A 19,260-nucleotide genomic window follows, 5' to 3' on the forward strand; every position below is an offset into this window, starting at 1 on the left:
AGTGGTGGTCCTAAGTTCTGCATAAATTATAAAAATTCCTTTCTATCTCTTTCCCACCTGAACCCTGTCTGTTCCTTCCTATCTGTCACCCATCCATCCATCCATCCATCCATCCATGTTGGAGCCTTTCCTGAGGACAGGTCAGATACCTGGCACAGTGCCAGGCACAGGTTAAGATTTGATAGGCACAATAGTAGACTACACAGCTTTGTTTCCCACTCTTGAAGAATTTAATCATTTTCTCTATTCATAGGGGACTGTAAACTTTCTAACTGTGCCAATGGAGGTAGAAGTGCGGCTTTATTTCAGCAGGTGTTCTTTAACAATAACAACAACAACAAAAGAGTGCCCTTCTGTCATACAGCTGCCTGGCTGTTGAAGCCGTCACAAAAAGTTCTCGATTTTTCCAAAATATTATCTGAGGTGTGAGCTACCCTGGTTTCCTTTTACAGTAACTACTGAAGAAAATCATTAATTATATCCCTGTGTTCTTGGTGTTTGGCCCCAGCTTCCATTTGACCTTCCCAATCCATTGACTGCTCCCTTCTCTTAAAGGACTCAATTTCAAGTCATTTGTAAGGTGCTCCTTTTGCCCCATCTAATTCCTGTGGCCCTTTGACATTACTGAGGAGTACATCCTGAAATTCTCACAACCCCAAACTTGATTAATATGGCAAGGTCTCAATAGTCCCCTAGTTTTCTCTCACTTCATATTTCCAGAGACCTAAGTTTTCTAGTAACGTCCTCACTCCCCAAATTGACCTACATCTTAACTTTCAGGCACATTTTCCCTCTCACTGAGTAGCCATTTGTCATAAGAACCAAGTCGGCTTCCTTCCTGAGGGGCAGCACTTCCCTTCCATGAGGGACAGCAGAGGACAGTCCGGCTGGGCAGGGTGGCGTACGCTGAGCTGTGGCGGGCTAGGCTCCATTACCAGCCGCGAACCTGGCCCCACCCCATCTTCCCATGTACAGCTTGCAAACTTGTGAAGCCATGACTGTCACAGCCAAGAATGATTCGAGTTCAGTCTGTGGGATATAGCCCATTTTTAACAAAGATGCTTTTGGGGGTACTTTTCCTACTTAATCTGTTCTTACCTTGCTAGTTAGCAAGCCCCAGGGCTCCTAAAGGACTTGATCTTTTTGTTATATAAAAGCCACTGTATACAAGTTTATTCTGAAACAATCATTTAGTCTACTTACTTTTACCCCTACTAATACTTGCTCTTTATACAATTCCTTCTTGTATAACTGAATAATATTGGGATTGACTTTTTAGCTTTTCTTATTCAGTTAAACATGGTGCATTTGAAGGAAAAAGAAAATGGGCCTCTCCCTAAAATATGTCCTATCTGTGAGGATATCCCCATAAGGAGTGTGGAGGGAGTAAACATTTAAGAAGCGCCTACTATGTATTAGATATCGTGCTTTACAACAATTACTTAGAGCCGCCACAATGTACTCAAGATTTTTTAGAAAGCAAAGCATTACTGAGACTGACACCTGAGAGCCAGGAAAAAGTTTCTGTGGGGTAGGGACATAAAGCAAGAAAGGAAATTCTTAGAGAAACTGTGGGCTGGGAAGCCAACTAATTAGAAATACCTCAGCGAAGCTGCAGGAAACCCAGAAAGGAACAGATGAACTGAGCAGCTGCAGGTCAGTGGAAAGGAATCCAGCACAGCCGGCAGCCAGTGAAGAGAATTGTTCTGGCAGAACACTCTCCAGAGGAAGAGAGAGACGTGCGTGGACGAGCTGCGTGAGAACCAGTGCCAAGCTCAGTGTGCTGGAGCCTGGGCCTAGTCTGGGCCCAAAAGGGCACGCACACCAGACCAAAGAGGCCTTGCTTCCTCAGGGCTAGGAAAGCTCGGAGATGTGTGGGCTCAGAATTGAGGCCATAGCTACGACGCACAGCCAAGATGAGCAGTTTATTAAAAGCACATCAAGCTGGTAGGTTGTGTCTGGTGACTACCTAAGACTGTGCACTTGTACCTTCCAACCTCTACCCGTCGCACCCTCCCATTCTCCAGGTACTGTGACCCAACTCACTGCCTGATTAGAGTTTGCTATTGCAGCCATCAGTCCCAAGGAAGGATGCCAGAGGACAGGAAAAGAGAAGAGCCGAGGTTCGATGTTTTTGGGGGGAATCCTGTGTGGTCCCAACTGTGAAGGGGCCTTGGGGCGGGGGTAGCGCACCAGGCCACTGCTCTTTTGGAGTTGCCTTGCTTGGTTACTTGCTGCACCAGCCCATTTGCTACTGCGAACCAAGAACAGGATCTTTCCTTTCTTTTAGGCTTTACAACTCCACATCCAGGAAACCGTCTCTCATGCTCTCCATAAACTAACTGTTCCGCCTCTCATCCTTGTGTGTGCATGACATTCCCACATATTATTGCCAGGCCTTGGTTAGCACATGCCCCCAACCAGCTAAGTACTTGCCTACCTGTTTCACGGTCTGGGACAGGTGGCATTCCCAACAAGCTTCCCCCGTGGATGTGTCTACTATTAGTGGTGGAATTTCCACCCACACAGGCTCTCCCGTGTTGTCCATGGAGATGTTTTTACTCTTGTGCTGTTGTGACCTTCCTTAGATACAGGGTGCCTGCCGTCCCACATATCCATTCTTAGCTTCCATGCAAAGCAGGGAAAGAGGGGAGAGAGGAGCCCCAGCAGAGGATCATGTGCCTCATTCCACCCAGATCAGTCTCTGATGGTTGAAAGACCTCTGTGAGGGAATCCTCTAGAAAGGAACCAGGCTTAGAAGCAGGCAGCCAGCTAGCCACTGGCAAGCAGCAGACAGCAGTAGGCAGTTCCCCTTGATCAAAGGATCTGCCGTTCCCTGAAGCCTTTGATTCCTCTATGGCAGCCAAGCTTTTCATTCCACAATTGGAGAAAAGGCCCCTGGGAGATGAAACTCATGATGAAAGCCAGCACAGAGGCATAAATGAGGGCCATAGATTCCTGCCCTAAGAGCAAACCTTGCTCACTGGGGGGTCTAAGACCTTGGGCCCTGGAAGGTGGGCCTGAACTGCTCCCCCTTTCGAAACCTGCCTTCATGGTAAGGTCAAGACCCCTGAAAACAACCAGCACCTTCATAGCAGCAGCTACTTGCCTTAAAAATAAACCTGTGCTAGTGTGTGAAACAAGCCGAAATGGAGCTCTAAGAAGTCAGTTAGAGGTTCCTGCCCCAGGTTGCTCCAAGCAGTGCCCCCCCCCCACTACATAAAGATCAGCAAGGCTGCTTTGCAAAGCCCCACACCAATAGGAAAGGGTACTTTTGCCTAAAATATGAACAGAGATACTCAGGAGTTACTGAGTAAGAGAGTCTCTCTAACCTTCCACATTTCTCGGATAAATGATGGAATCTCGACGTCCACTTTTCCTCCAACTTAAGGTAAGGTAGGAGTTTGGGGGGTTTTCCAGAAAAGTGTCTGGAAACCTTATTCTCCTGGGTTCCAGAGATGCCAAATGAGCGTCCGTGACCATCACATGACCTCCAGCCTGCTCAGGGGCAGCTGTGGAACGTGAGGAATTCGCTAATCTTTTCAGGGCAGGATGTGCAGCGATAGAAACTAAGCTGTTACAGCCCAATCTCCCTGTCCCACCCTGTGTGGAGAACGTGAGGGATCAGGTCCTCAGAGAAGGGGGGCCTCCTGTCTGCCTCCTCCAGGCTGTCACCTGGTACGGGGCTTCCGTCATCTCCCTCCACCTTGCCACGCTCTGGTCTGTCCACCAGTCTCTTTCTTACCTGCTTGTGAGCAACACATTCAGCTCCTAGTGGAAAGTGAGGCTATTGGCAAAAATGAAGGGCTGGTTGAGCTGGATTTCAGGTGAAAAGATTCTGTTTTTGTGCTGATTTTTTTGTCCACTATTTAGTCACCTGGGTGCACGTGCCTTTCCAGGTGTTGTTACCTTTTTCTAGGGCTCCATGAGCAGAACCTCTAACTTTCCCATGTTCCCCCCCAACCCTTCCAACCTGAGCCCAAAATTATATGGATTCCTAGGCAGGACTGCAAGGGGCAGGCAGCCGTTTCTCGACGGGAACAAATAAATGACTCAGCACACGGAGCATTCTGGTTAGTGCACGACTCACCCACCTTTTCAGCTATTAGGAAGTCATAGCGAAGGGCCTCGCGGGTGCAGATGGCGCCAAGCAGGAAGACAAAGACGATGTACAGAAACCACCTACAAAACAGCCAAGAGCAGAGTAGAGCTCCCCTCTCCCTGCCCCCACCTCGGCCAACCCCGTCCCAACACACCCCAGTCCACCTTCGTGTTCCCACGGGGACCTGTCTCAAAGGAAAGAGAAGGGCTGGTCATAAGCCTCCCTAGTTTGTCTGGGGGCGGGGTCACTTTCTGTACCTCTAGCTTGCCAGGCAAGATTCAGGCCAGGGTTGACTGGCAGTCCTCACCCCTTCGTTCCATAAGGAGAACAAGTGGATGATCTTTCAGGCCTCTAAGTCCTGTTGTTTTTTGGCTCCCAGATGATAGAAAGCCAAGCCAAGAGTGAAAAGGCTTGCAGTGACCTTGCTCTGCCCCCAAATGCCCCATGACCTTGAACAAGTCCCGTGATCTGTGTGGCCTCATTCCCATCTAGGCAGCAAGAGGATGGGCCAAAGGTTCTTCCTGGGACCTCCTAGTTATGACCAAAAATAACAGGGTTCTTTCTTTTCTTTCCTTCCTAACTCCCAACTCTCTCTCTCAATTGACTTCAGTTTCTTAGCACAAAACAGACTGATGCTGGGTGGCTGGTGAGAAGCAACGGAGCCACGACAGTAAGCGAAGGGCAAATTCAGCATTTGTGAAATACACATACTAATATTTTTTAAATGTCATGGTTAAAATAATGCAGGCACTTCTAATTTCTTAAGTCATGGTCATGTCTGCAATTTCATTGCCTTTCACAGCCACCCAGTGAAGGCAGAGAAACTTTATCTCGTAGGTACAAAAAGAAAAACAGAAGATTCTAGAAGGTCAGAAACAGACCCAACACCACCCATCCTCCTCTTGTGGGTGGCATGGTGTGATCTAAAACCCAGGAAGTCTGACAGCCTTGGAGTAGAGAGGGGAGGCTAGCTAAGGGAAGGAGGACCAGTTTCTGAGCTCCTACTGTGTGCCTTTACACACAGTATCTCCTCCACAATCTATAGAACCTACATATTCTCATTGTTCCATTTTACAGAAAAGAAACAGAGGCTCAGAGAGCTAAGTTAATGGCCCAAAGTCATGCAGCCCATCCGCGGCAGAGCTGAGATGCAAATTCTAATCTATCTGATTGCAAAGCCCTTCCTCTGTATGCTCCCTCCAGTGATCCTGGAAACTCAATGGTTTAACAAATCCCCAAATTCAAAATGAGGATGGGGGAGGCGGAGTGGCAGGAGACTGAGGAGGAGAATGGAAAGAAAGGATTTGGTCTGTACTAGTAACGCTTTTCCTTGCATTCTCAGGCAGGGGTATGAAAGGGCAATCGTCTAAACCCACCAGACTTGAATTTTCCAGCTGGCTGAGTGTTAAAAGGAGGATTGGAATATGTAAAAGATTGGTCACAGTTGGGGCACTCCCAGAACAAAGGAGCCAATCCCCTCTTCTGCCTGGAGTTTTCTCTCCCTCTCCCCAGCTGATTGCCACCAAGGGGAACTTACGAGATGCCAACAGCTGCGAGGGAGCCCAGGGGGATGCTGGCGGCGGGCTCTCTGAGGTCACCCCCCATGTTGAAGCCGGCCATGACTCCTGAAATACATCCAGATGGCAGAGGGGTGAGCAGGGTACTCCCCAAATCACCTTCCCCTCCTCGGGGTCCCCTCCTGGAAGCTATCCCACGGTAAGCCCTCCCATCTGTAGCTCTTTGCAAACCAAGCTTCTCAGTCTCCCCTAACAACTAGGGAGGCATCCGCAGACATGAAAAGGACCTTTGTGGGTTGGGTGACGCTTGAGAGGAAAGCCCAAACGCATCTTATGGCCCAGTGCAAAGTAATGAGGGCAACGCAGGCCCCTGGCAGGGTGCACAAAGGTTGCAAGGGTGCATGATGAGCTCTGCCTTCCACGGGTTAACACTCTTGGGACGCTCAGCCTCCGCAAACCGCCCACTGCTGCCTGCTCAGCAGAGTTTACTGCCTCCGCAGCCCACTGACCACACCGGGGTTCAGGTGTCCCTGGGGCAGGCCCCACCCAATAGTCAGAGCCAGAGACCACGCTCAAAGCTCCTGCGCTGCCAAATTCCACAGAATTATCCTGATGCTACCAACATAGAGTCCTGTCATCACCGCAACTCACCAAGAACATGCATGAAAAGGAATTTGTGATAATGGGGAAAGACGGCACAGTGCAGGACAGTGTCCAGAGAGAGAAAGGGAGAGAGACACCAAGGATGTGTTCTGCACATCAAATGCGGGTCCTGCCCACAAGAGCCAGGTCAGGAAAGCCTCACCGAGGGTGCGCCATCTCCCCAATGTGGACTTGAAGGCAGAAGTGCACAGGCGTAGGAGGAGGAGGGGGTCTGACCCCATCAATACAGATTCATGAAACTTTCACCTGACAGGCCTGTGCTACGTGTTTTACCTGTGCTCTTTTTTATTTTGTTTAATCCTCACAACAGCCACATCAGAAAAGTAAAATTATTTCCCCCGTTTTATAAAAAAGGAAACTAGTTCTCAAAGAGGTTAATTAAAGTAGCCTAAGGGCACACGTTGAGTAAGTGGCAAAAGTTATGATTCAACCCTGGCCTTTCTGACTCTGAAAATTACGCTCTTAACGCCTCTGCTCTAATGCTTAAGGAAGCTCAAATAGAGTGAAGTGAAAGTTTGGGGCCAGAAAGTTCAAGTGGGGCTATTTCAGAGAGTATCCTGAATGTTGGACCAAGACTGGTACCTGCCTGTACTTTGACCCAGCAATTCCACTACTAGGATTTTATCCTAAGTAAATAGTCAACGGATAAGAGTAAAGATTTAGCCAAAAGTGTTTATACGAGGTGTGATCAAACAATATGGTGAATGTTTAAATTGAAAAAAAAATTATTGCAGTAAAAGACACATTGTCATTAATCCCCCTCAAAATACTCCTCCTCGCTTCAAACATACTTATCCCATCGTTCTTGCCACTTTCTGAAGCAGTTCTGGAAGTCCTCTTTCGTGAGTGTCTTTAGTTGCACTGTTGTGGCTGCCTCGATGTCCTGAATGGATTCAAGACGTTTTCCTTTCATGGTCATTTTGACTTTGGGGAAGAGCCAGAAGTTGGTGCCAGATCCAGTGAATAAGGTGGATGAGGACACACCACAATGTTTTTATTTGACAGAAATTGCCGTACCAGAAGCGATGTGTACAACGTACACAGAGCGTTGTCATGATGGAGGATAAAGACACTCATGAAAGAGAACTTCCAGAACTGCTTCAGAAAGTGGCAAGAAAGATGGGATACGTGTGTTTGAAGCAACGGTGGTTATTTTGAGGGGGATTAATGGCAATATGTCTTTTATTGTAATAATTTCTTTTAATTTAAGCATTCACCGTATTTTTCAATCACACCTCGTAAATGCTTATTTATAATAGTGTAAATTAGAAACAATTTAATTTCTAAAAATAGCAGATTGGCTAAGTAAGTGATGATACATCTTTCAATAAATACCAGGTCTCCAATAGTCAGGGATATGTTACGACATGGAAAGATATTTAAAAGTTATTGTTTCATTTTCAGAAGTACATTAGAGAACAGAACATCAGGTATGATCCCTTTGTTATATAAAAAAACATGAATAGATGCATAGAAAAAGGAACAAGAATGTGTTTCAAATTGTTCACAATGTTGTTTCTGGATGATGAAAAAACTACTTGTCCATATATTTCCATTTGCTACAGTGATCATTTTTAAATGACGGAAAACTAATTTTTAAAAGGCTTTTTGCTTAAAATGGTATGTTAGGCACATTTGCTTTCTTCTTAGTCCCCTCTCTCCCAAGATCCTATTAAAAGGGGAGCAAAAGGAAAAAAGGGATACATGCCTATAAGCAACTCGGATTGGGATAATGAAAAGTTTCTACAAATGTCTGGCACACAGAAAAAGCAGAAAATGATACAGAGTGAAAGGGAAGGAAAAGAAAGCCTTGGAATTCTTCTCTAAAGGATCTGAATAAACTGCCCAAGGAAAACCAAGGCTACGAATGTGGATGTTTGCACCCAAATGAAGCCTCCTCAGAACCAGCCATTCTCACAAACGTGCTGCAGTCAGCTTTCACACGAAGGGAGAGTCCTATCAGGGAAACAGACCTATACACACTACAGCACAGGGAATCCACAGGGAATCCACACCAGCCACTAAAGGTTGTCAGGCATGTGATGAAAACCAGCAACAAACACAGATACGTGCATATAAAAATAGAACCACCTGGGCTGAAAGAAACATATAAATCAGGACACAGAAGAGAATTTTGAAGAAAACACTAGCAGTTCCAGACACATCCATGAAAAATATTCTATCTATAAAGAAAGACGCCATGAAAAACAAAAAATAATCCAAGAACAAGAAAAACTTTTTGAAAAAAAAAAATAATAATAAATAAATAAATAAAAAGAAAAAGGTTTTGGAAATCAAAAACATGATCACTAAATTAAAAATGCAATAAAGATCTAAAAGATAAAGTTAAGTATATATCCCAGAATGTAGAACAGAAAGATAAAGGGGTAGAAAATTTGAGCAAAGAATAGAAGACAGGAGAAATCCTGGAGTTACAACATCCAACTAATAGGAGATCCCGAAAGAGAGAATAGAGAAAACAAAAGAAAATAACTGGTAAAAAAAACCCACCAGTCTTCAGGTTGAAATATCTCATAAAGTAAAGAACAACAACAACAACAAATCCCTCCATACCTAAATGCCTCATTGTGTAATTTCAGGAGAAGTACTATATATTTCCAAAGATAAAAACTGAACACTTACAAAGGTCAAAAATTAGACTAGCATCAGACGTCTCATCAGCAATACTGAATGCTAGAAAACAATGCAGCACTGATTTTAAATTCTGAGGAAAAGTTATTTTGAAATTAGAATTGTGGGCAGGTTACTAATTAAGTGAAAGTTAAGCAAACAAGGGCTCAGAAAATTTACCTCTCAAATGCTATTTCTGAGGAATATTCTAAAGCATGTACTCCAGCAAAATGAAGATGTAATCCATAAAGGAAGAAAACATGAGATTCAGAAACAGTGGTGATAAGTCAGGAATGGAATAAAGTCCCAGAGTAACAGGTGTACAGCAGAGAAACCATCAGGAATTGGAGCTGAAGGATGGAGGCCCCAAGAGGGATGCCTCTGGATAGGAATTAAAATCAACACAATGGGCAGTATGATTAACAAACTGAACGATTTTAAGGATATGCTGACTGTGTATTATGGCAAGAAAAGGGATATTGAAACTCCAGGAAAAGTAAACAAGAAAATCAAGGTCTACATATGAACAAATTAAAATGTGACATCATTTTAAACAACTAATGAAATCTAGGAACACTGACCCATTTGGCCATAATATTAGGAACAGTTCTCCCCTACGTGACACAAGGACCGCATCATCATCATAATCACAGCAAAAGGAATAGAATGCCTGGCCTACTACTTTGCTCTTCAATGAACAACAGCTACATAGTCATAATAGTGCATAAGTGTATTGTTATTTAACCTCTAACAGCTGACCAATAGACAAAGTACGGAGGACACAACTAGCGCTACAAAATAGAACACAAATATTAGTTAGCTTAGTGAAATGAAAGTAAAACTATAGCTAACCAATATTAGGAAGTGGAAAGAGGGAGAAGTAGAGAGAAGAGAAAAAGCACCAATAGTTTTGTTGTTGTAGAGTAGGAAACAAAATGTAGGTCCCATGATCTTCACTCGGAACTGGCTTAAATGTTAACAAGCTTCGATCAGTTTAATAAGAAAATCTGAAAGGAGAGCTAACCATTAAATTTGGTAGGTAGATAAGGAAAAGTCTAGAAAATGTTTATATACCAGTTGCAATACATTTTAAGTTAACGCTATACTTATTCTATACTTTGTCATCATAAAGGGGAATTTCTAAGTATTTGCTAAGAAAAGAAATTTCCAAGAATATCGAACAGTTTGTCTTTAAAGTTACAAAGACTGTTGACTTTTAATCTTAAGACAAAAAATAATTTTTAATAGCTTTGAGTATGTGTGTATGTGTGTGAGACAGAAACTGTGTTTGTTCACTTAAAGTTGTAAACTACATTTTTCATGGGATTTTGCCTACTCACCTGCTAATAATCAAGTTGTTATGGCCCTGATATTGCTCTAACATACAAATATAAAAGGATTATGCAGACTTCCTTAAAATTAAGGAGTCCTTTGAGATAACTAAAGCATTCCTTGTAAAAAATATTTTACACATAAAATAAATATGACTCTAATACATTAATCTTAAAACACAACATAGAATCTCAATTTCCCACACCAACAATGAGTGAAAGGATGTAACCTAGAATTGATAAAACAAGAGATTCAAATACACGATTTAAAGTTATAAAAGTAATCAAAAAGAACTAAAAATGAAAATATAACTAGTATCAAAAACTGAGAAGTGGGTGGAGGAACATGTAAATAAGCTAAACCCTCCTATTTCTTAGCATAGAGCCAATAGATTATGCCTGACTTTGATTAGTCAAGTTATAGGTATGGGCATATGGCTTGGTAATACAGTTAGCTCTCAAAGTACTGAAAATGATTAAAAGTGGTTGCCCCTATGGAGGAGTATTATTTCATTTTTTATCTTCCGTACTATTTCATTTTTTGTCATGTGCAGGTCTTATTGGGATCAAAAAAAGGCATTCCCAGGGCCTTCCTTACTCTGACCAGTGCTCCTGGGACCAGGTCCTGTCACTGAGGCTCTGCTCAAAGCCTAGGGCCCCACTACTTGCTGCCAAAACAAGCCCTGGCCAGCTCGCCATGTTTACCTGACGCCCCACTAACACCACCCCTTCCTAGACCTCCCCAAGTCTGACCCTCAGCCAAGGTTCCCACCTATCACCAGGTGTACTGGTGCCTCACCTGCCTGCCCATATTGCCTCCCACTGCAGTGGCCTCCCTCTGCCTCCAAGCCCTGGCAATCTGATGCCCATTCATTCAGCTTTGTGAGATGACCTGCTGCTATTTATTCTTTGCCATTTTAGCACCTCCTCTACGTTGCCATGTCATTTTGTATACCTTCCTGTAGTCGTACAACAGCCTAGACAATTGTCCCTCCATGTCTTTCCTTAAGGAAAGAAGAGTTTGTGAGATTGTGCCTTTCTGGGACTCTGTTCCATCCTTGTGTTTACACCTTATGTCTCTCTGTCTGATCCCCAAAAGATGGTTTGCAGCCAAAGACGGGTAAGATATCTCACGGGAGATACAACCTAAGCCAGGCGAAACCGAGTGGGGACCCCTAATGAGCTGCCTTAGAAAAATAAGGGAAGGGGCCTTGCCTCCCCTTGCCCCTGCCTGGGAAAGTCTGTTGCCCGCCCTGGCTTTTCCCTTGCAGCTGTTTGTGAGAGAAGTCATGAGGACAACAAAGATCAGTCCTCTCTACTTATCTCTACGGAGCTGTTACAATATGAGAGACTTGACCCTGAAAAGGTACAGACCTTAGGTAAGACATCATGGGAACTTGTGCTTCGGCTGTGTGAAGGTTAAAATAATTGGCTTGGGATGTTTCTATAACGTGATAAGTGAGTCTCACAAACCTTGCCAAAAACACTGCTACTCCCTTGTATACTTATCAATAAAAGCCTCCAGTCGGCTTTGTTCAGGGCTCCAGTCCTCTGAGACTGAGAGACCCCTGGCCTTCTGAGAGATTTAACAGCATTAAGTCTCTGTTTCTTTCTTAAAAACTTAACCCAAACCGCCCCTTCTCGCCTCCTCACTGCCCTTGTTGCGCGGGACGCGACACCTTCCTTCAGATTATTTACAGAAGTTAGTAAGTGAAGATCTAAGAGAACTCCACTGCTATAATATATACTTCTGTCTGGGAAAATGATTGATTGATCCTAATTGCTTCCTGCTTCCAAACAGTTTCGGTGTTCCTAACAAACCCCTTTTCTTTTTTCTCACAATCCCTCACATAGTCAGTGACCCAGCCTTTGATTATAGGTCCTCCTAGCTGGCCCGGAGTGGAGTACACTGGGATCCCAGTCAGTGGGAGGAGAAGGGACTGCCAATGACACAGGTCACCCTCTGGAATGGGCCAGACCCAGACAGCTAGGAAGTTGGTTTTCGAGACAAAACAAAGAAGCCAGAAAGTAGGTAGTCAGTACCACAGACACGAAACGCCAGAGACAAGGAAATGGGAGCTCCTTGTGGGTGACTCCTCCTGGGGTAACGTGGGTGATCTGTTACACTGGTTAGATTGGCTTGCATTGTGTGGCTGCTGCTTCCAGAATTGTGCCCTAGTGTGACCACGCAATTCTTGAGCAGATAATCTCTAGTTCTGGTGAATTATAAATGTCTTGCTTGCCAGTTAGATCTAGAAAAGTTCTTTGGATTTAGTATTTTTTGCCCATGCTTGTCATATGTTATAAAGATTCTCTAGTTTGCTTTCTTGCTGCTTCTGGTGCCATTTTAAAATGTTATTGTTAATGTTAGAGCTAGATTAAGGGTGTCGTAGAACAGATACTATTTCCCAGAGCATTAGTGACCAGATGTTTTTACAAATATTACATTTTTTAAAAAGATTAGAGAGGTTCTTACTGTTAGATTTACAAGTGCCTGTAATATGCTAATTTTCAGTGTCGATTTCTAAGAAGAGAAATGTAGCACATAGTGTTTCCAAAAGCTTATTTTGGCAATTTAACACTTTTAAATTAAAACATTTTATTCATTATTAGTGTTCCACGGAACACAGTTTGGGAAACGCTAAGGATCCATTTTGTAATTACTATCTTTACACTTTTCCTGGCAGGGTATCTAAAATAGCTTAAAATGGCTATTTGGAATCAATGATTCTTTTTTTTTTTTTTTTCAAGTGTGGAAAAGACATTATTTATTATTACGCTTGGACTACAGGAGAAAATGGGGACACATTAATACCCCACTTACGCAATCACACGATAGCTAAAATGGCCCAAAGATACGTTTTTCCATTCCTCAAATATGTTCTCAATCCCTTGCTTCTTCTCTTCGCTTTCTGGTATTCCTATGATGCACATGTTGTTGCGCTTGATGTTATCCCAGAGGTCTCTTAACCCATCTTCATTGTTTTTTATTCTTTTTTCTTTCTGTTGTTCAGTTTGAGTGATCTCTGCTAACTTGTCTTCTAAGTCGCTGGGAATCAATGACTTTTAAAGCTGAAAGATGTTGTTAAGATCAGCTCTAACCTTTTATTTCTTCAGGTGAGGAAACTGAGGCCCCGACAAGAGAAGCAACTCTGCCCAAGTTTTTGATCTAATTGTTAGCAGAACCAGCATTAATCCACAAATTTCCTGATCTCAAGTCAGTGTTCTTTCCACTACGTCCTACAGTCTCTCCATTTCTTTCTAACACCCATGCTTTCCTTGGATTTCCCTTTTTAAAACAGAGTAAACTGCATGATTAATTTAGGGTTACCCCCGCACACACAAGAAGGCTGCACTTATCAGTCATAATTGGCACCACGCATTGGTTTTCCCACAGGTACTTCCGTCACCAGTTCCGAATTACTAATCTATGCCTGGTAGAGGGCATTTCCCCCGGTTGCAGGTCTCACACTGCCGTTCCAGGAAGCAGTTAACACTTGACGCTAAACCACATTTCTCCCTGTAGCCTGATGATGATACAGTCTGCACGTTGTTACCATGTGACTGAGGTAAACAGCCTCCCTTCCTAGGTTGAACCTTTCTGACTTGGTTTCCTGCCTTAGTTCTAAGGCCTCTTAACATATCTTGATTGTCTCAGCTTTAGTCCATCTAAGTAAGATGGTGTTGGCCATCACTTTACCAGTTAGATTTACCAGGCTACACCTCCAGCAGCACCCATAGCCTCCTGGGCTTTGACATTATGCCTAGAGTTTCGGTGGGTGGCACCGAGTAACGGGGTTTGGGCTTAGTGCCCTGGCTCTAACATTTCATCTGACAACGGACATGGAGGGCCAGGAGAAAAACCGATCCCTTATAGTTCTCAAAAATAAGCTCTGGGTTAGAATAACCAGTATAAAGGTCAGGTAACCACTTATTTACCAGCATTTGCCAGATAACGGTCATCTCCTTTTTTTCCCTGCCCCCTTAGCCAACCATGGCACACAAAGATCAAAGTCTTCACTTCTTGCCTGTTATCACAATCCTACTTCTCACCCTATTTTCTTTTTTATTCCTGAAAATGAGAATTAGTATGTGGGGGGGAAGGCAGGGGATGGGGAAGCCTAATAGTTTTTCGTAGCTTTTATGGTTTCTGCTAGTCGTTTTTTTAAAGGACTACCTACTTTCTCAAGAAACTTCCAAGCTTCCTCCTGGGAGTTTTTCAATCCAAATCTGTGTCCTTAGAAACCTTTAATTTTCTCTTTCCATTTATAGCTTAATTGATTTTCTGCTGCCTGTTTTCTATCTTTTTTTAAGCTGATGGATTTATTATTTTTCTTTTTAATTAAGGTAGGATATCCATGCACTAAAGTTGCCCAAATCTTATCTGTTGCCTTTTTTCTTTAGATGAAAGGAGTTTAATACTGTTTGGAGGCAGCGTGCTTCTGAGTCTCGTCTATAAACAGGGATAAGATTATTTACCTTGCATGACTGTTATAAAGTTAGAATGAACTAACTTGGCACTTAGTAGGTATTAAATAAATATCCACTCCGGAAGGATGGGCTCCATTCCTCACCCACAAGTCCCTTGGGCTCCTAAGGACTCTGGCAGCTTCTCCTTACCTTCCCACCTTAGCTCCAAACCCCACTCCTTCTCCACACTTGACTTACTGGTTTTTTGTTCTGCTCTTCCTGGAAAAATCTTTCATCCCTCTTCATCTATTCTTGGAGGCATAACTTGTCAGTCTCTGACCCTCTAAGGCCTTAGAGATTCTGCTAGGACAGACAAACACCAGGACTCAAGAGAGATTTGTTGGCTTCTGAGTCGCGAATGCTCCAGACAAGTGTGTGTCCTCTCTTCTAGCATTCTCTCCAAAGTACACATCAAGCAATGGGGTTCAGCACTTACTTTCTTGGTGACTTTGGGGAAATTTCTCTTGCCTTTGTTTCCTCATCTGCAAATTAGATTAATAATAGAACCCATGGAAGCATCCAGGTTTTATGGGGCTTGAAACTTTTTGAAAAAAATTCAGCGTTATAAACATAAACTTAGGAACAGAACTTTAGAAAGCACTCACAGAAGTGAGGGATCCTGCCTAGGTTTCATTGGCTTCCTGGGAAATCTGCCTCTGCTGGAACCAGTGGGACTCCATCTAAAGTGCTCAGCACAGTGCCTGACAGAGAAGCTACTGCAATTATATGATTATTCTAGGTATAATAATTTTGATAAAATTATAAATGAACTCTGCATATAAAATTATAAAAATAAACACGTATGATAATTATAAAGCTCCCTTCTTTTTTCTCCTGCTCCTGCTCAGAAGTCCATCGGAGTGAAGTGAGGTGAGCCCCATCTTCAAGTTGTCCTTACTTGGGTCTCTCTGTTCCTTAAACCAGGGCCCCATTCTGGCCTAGAGAGTCGTCGTTGTGTCACGCGTAAGATATAATGTGGGAGACTGAGGACACGCCTTGGGAGGGGAGGGATACAGGAGGTAGGCTGGAGGTGGGGTGGGCCCTGAGGCCCCAGCCTGACGCTCCTGGAGACGCCCCTGATCCAGAGGGCTTCTCGGGGTGTGTGTGTGAGTGGGGAGGGAATCAGACCCAGAGAAGTCAAGGACGTCACAGAAATAGCGCAGCTCTTGACCAAAGGTGACTCTCAACATTCTGGTAAAGGCTGTTGGTTTCTCTGCTACATTTTTATGCTGGGTGTGGTCAACCACAACAAGCCCTTGTCCCTTCCAGTAAGTCTGAGATTTGGGGACAGGGGTTACATGACTTCACACACTGGTATGATTCCCAGTAAATTTCCGTTTCCTAGTTCCTCCACGCATTGTGGTCTCAGATCCCTGGAGTGGCTACAAGAGTGTATGTGTGTGCGTGCACATGTGTGCGTGTATGTGTGTGTGTGTGAAAGAGAGAGAGAGAGAGAGAGAGAGAGAGAGAGAGAGAGAGAGAGAGAGAGAGAAAGAGAGATTGATTGAATCCTATAGGAAGAGATGTTTGTTTTTCAGGGAAAGTTCAGTGGTGTAGCTTGGACAAGGAAAGTACTTTTAAAAACAAAGCAAATGCAGAGTCTACTCCAAGGCCCCAGCCCCACCCTGCAGCCACTACCACAGGGTGTGGTGGAGCGCAGTCAGAAGGACAGAAGGACAAAAGGACTTGCTGCCTAAATCCAGAGGAGCCACCAAAACCTAGTCTTCAGCTGCTCTTCCCAGGAAGTCTCCTGCCCTTGGATATAAAATCTCTGAAGTAACCGACACAATACGTCTCTGGCCAGAGATAGGGACACAGGGTGGGGAGACTAAAGTGTTTGTTCTTCCAAACTCCTCTCCCCTCTCCACAGCCTGGAGGTTCTCTTGTTCCAGAAGAGGATGGTGTTGGAGAGAGCCCCAGCCATGACTCACTCAGAGCTAATCCTTAGCAAATCCATCACCATGGAAACTGCCAATCATTCATAGCTCAGCAGAACATCTGCCAGGGAAAGCCAAGTGATACAAATTGTTCACCCTGCTTACCGTGTTTATATTGAGGCCCCTGGAAAACACAGAGAGAGTGAGGGGAGGCAACCCTCCACAGCAGGATGGTGGCCCAACTCGGGTCACTAATCAGCTGCATGACCGTTAGCAATCCTTCAGAAACTCTGTGCTCCTTTTTCCCCAGTTGGTCAAAGGATCAGATCAGTGATTCTCAACCTGTTTGGGCTGAGGGCCCTGGAAGGGACAGGGAAGGACATCACCTAAGAGGGGTAAAAGAAGCCTGTGCAGACAGTATGGGCAATATTATAATTTTATATTTGGAATATTACAAAAATTATTGTCATAATTTAAACCACAGAAAATGAAGCTTGACTAATACTCTTAGGTAGCAATCTTCCTCAAAAGGAGGACAAAGATACCCATTTCTGGTCCAGGGAGGCATCTCAGAATTTCTAGTGTGAGTTGTTTAGTATAATTATCAAAAATGAATATGGATTAAAAGATAAAACGTTGAGAGTCGTTGGACTAACTGACCTCACATATCAGTCCAGTTCAAACTCTAGGCTACTGAGTGGCATCTTCAAACCTAATTCTTGCCTGAAAAGACAGGTGCTGAAGGCTGGCTTGTCACCCCCTGCCCCCTCTCAGACCAGGCATCCCCTGTCTTACTAAGATTCAGGGTCTGGGGAGGCAAAAGAGGGAAGCTGTGGGAGCAGCGTGGAGGGAGTCCCGCCAGGTCACATTACTGAGGCAACTTCCTATGGCTGCCTAAAAAGAACACACGCCAGGGTGCTGCCAGCCAAGGAGGCAGGCCCATAGCCCTGCCTCAGGTGTAACTGTTAACCTGGCATCTGCGCCCAGGGGTTCCTAACTTGGCAATGGAACTCAGCGTCAGGCCCAAGGAAACACCTCAGTGGGATGCCTGTTGAATGCGTGAGCCATCTGTGTCAGGGAGTCAGAAGGTGGACAGGGGGACGGGGAGCTGGAAAATGTTTTCAGATATTAACTTTTTAAAAAATTCCCTCTATTTTATTTCCTCCTTTCCTTTTCTGTCCACTGGAGAGGAAGTTGACTTATTGGTTGACCCTTGAACAAGGGGATTGGAGGCATTTATCCCCCCAGCAGTCAAAAATCTGTGTATAACTCTTGACTCCCCCAAAACTTAACTACTACTATCCTACTTTGACCAGAAGCCTTACTGAGAACATAAACAATGAACACATATTTTGTATGTCATATGTATTAAATACTGTGTTCTTACAATAAAGTAAGCTAGAGAAAAGAAAATCATAAGGAAAATACATTTACAGTACTGTATGCGTTTATTGAAAAACATCTGCATTTCAGTGGACCTGAGCAGTTCAAACCCGTGTTGTTTAAAGGTCAACTGTATTTTACTGCCTTGGGGGGTGCTATGCGGCAGGGAAGAAGTAGAACATGCCTACATGCTGTTTGGGGTTCTGTTTCTCAAAAACCTGGGCCTTAGGAGAACTTAGAGGATCAAAGAAATAGAAAAGAAGCGGCAGAATGGTTAGGGAAAGCATAGGGGAGACAGAAACAGAGTTTGCAGAATCCAGTGCAAGTAAAATGACAGCATCCCTTGTACAAAAATCATTCAGAATTTTAGGAACAGCAAAGCATTAAACCAAGTCTGAGGCCCTCCTGAGCTTGGGACACTGTGTCCGCACACGTTTATACCCACAAAACTGGCCCTGGACAGGAGTGTCCCCAGTATTAGAAAAGCAGATTGCTGCTGGAGCTGAGGGCAGGGAGAGAAAAGCCCACAGGATTTGGAGCAGTGAGGACCTGGGGCCGACTGCCTGGCAGCACTAGAGGGGCTCGAGCCAGACCTCAGAAAGGAAGGTCTGGGAAATGCAGAGACTCTAAGCAGAGGGTTCCCAGGCTTAGCAGATTTCTGGTCCCCAAAAGTGGCTCCGAAGCAGCAGAGAGCATGAAGCTGGAAAATGGGAAGGCCTAGCTCTGTGTACAGATGATGAATAGCCAGAGTCCCCTAACATGCATTGGTACTTGGTGAGATTCTAGGACCCTGGAACAGAATAGCAGGGGAAGGCAGAAGAATGAACAATGATTGACATCAGTGTTCAGTCATCCTGGAAAAATGAAGGCTTGGAGACTGACTCTCTTTTCAATTCATAAAAATCAAAGAAATGCACTATTTCTGGCACACCCGGATTTGAGGACCAGGATTCTACCTGCCACTGCTGAAGTCCAGCTCCACGCTCATGCCTGTGGCCAAACCTCAAGGGGCATCAGGTAGGAGGCCACTGCAGTGATCCAGGTGAGAGACGAAGCTTGGACCAGAGTGACCAGGTGGTATTGACAGAACAGCAGTCAAGGAAGTACATCCTTCAGAAGGTACAACTGACAGGACTTGGAGGGTATTGGTAAGAAAGAGGAAGGTATCATGAATTACTCCCCCACTGCTGGCACGAGCAATTGACTGGATGGAGGTGCCATTTCCTGAGATCAGGAGTAGAGGAGAAGCAGCAGTTGGGGGAAAAGTGGGACAGGTTTGGTTCTGA

General features: G+C 44.3%; 1 protein-coding gene across 1 annotated transcript in view; it reads right to left on the reverse strand.

The window, feature by feature from the left end:
* The window catches only part of SLC12A8 (solute carrier family 12 member 8), a 116,635-nt gene that overhangs the window by 28,114 nt on the left and 69,261 nt on the right, over window positions 1–19,260 (reverse strand). The window contains exons 6-7 of the mRNA XM_081077516.1: window positions 5,640–5,727; window positions 4,095–4,182 (exon numbers count right to left, since the gene is read on the reverse strand). Of these exons, the coding sequence (XP_080933642.1) occupies window positions 4,095–4,182; window positions 5,640–5,727 (176 nt within the window). The remainder of the gene's footprint in view (window positions 1–4,094; window positions 4,183–5,639; window positions 5,728–19,260) is intronic.

The sequence above is a fragment of the Rhinolophus hipposideros genome (assembly GCF_964194185.1).
Source record: "Rhinolophus hipposideros genome assembly, chromosome: 2".
Taxonomy (NCBI): Eukaryota; Metazoa; Chordata; class Mammalia; order Chiroptera; family Rhinolophidae; genus Rhinolophus; species Rhinolophus hipposideros.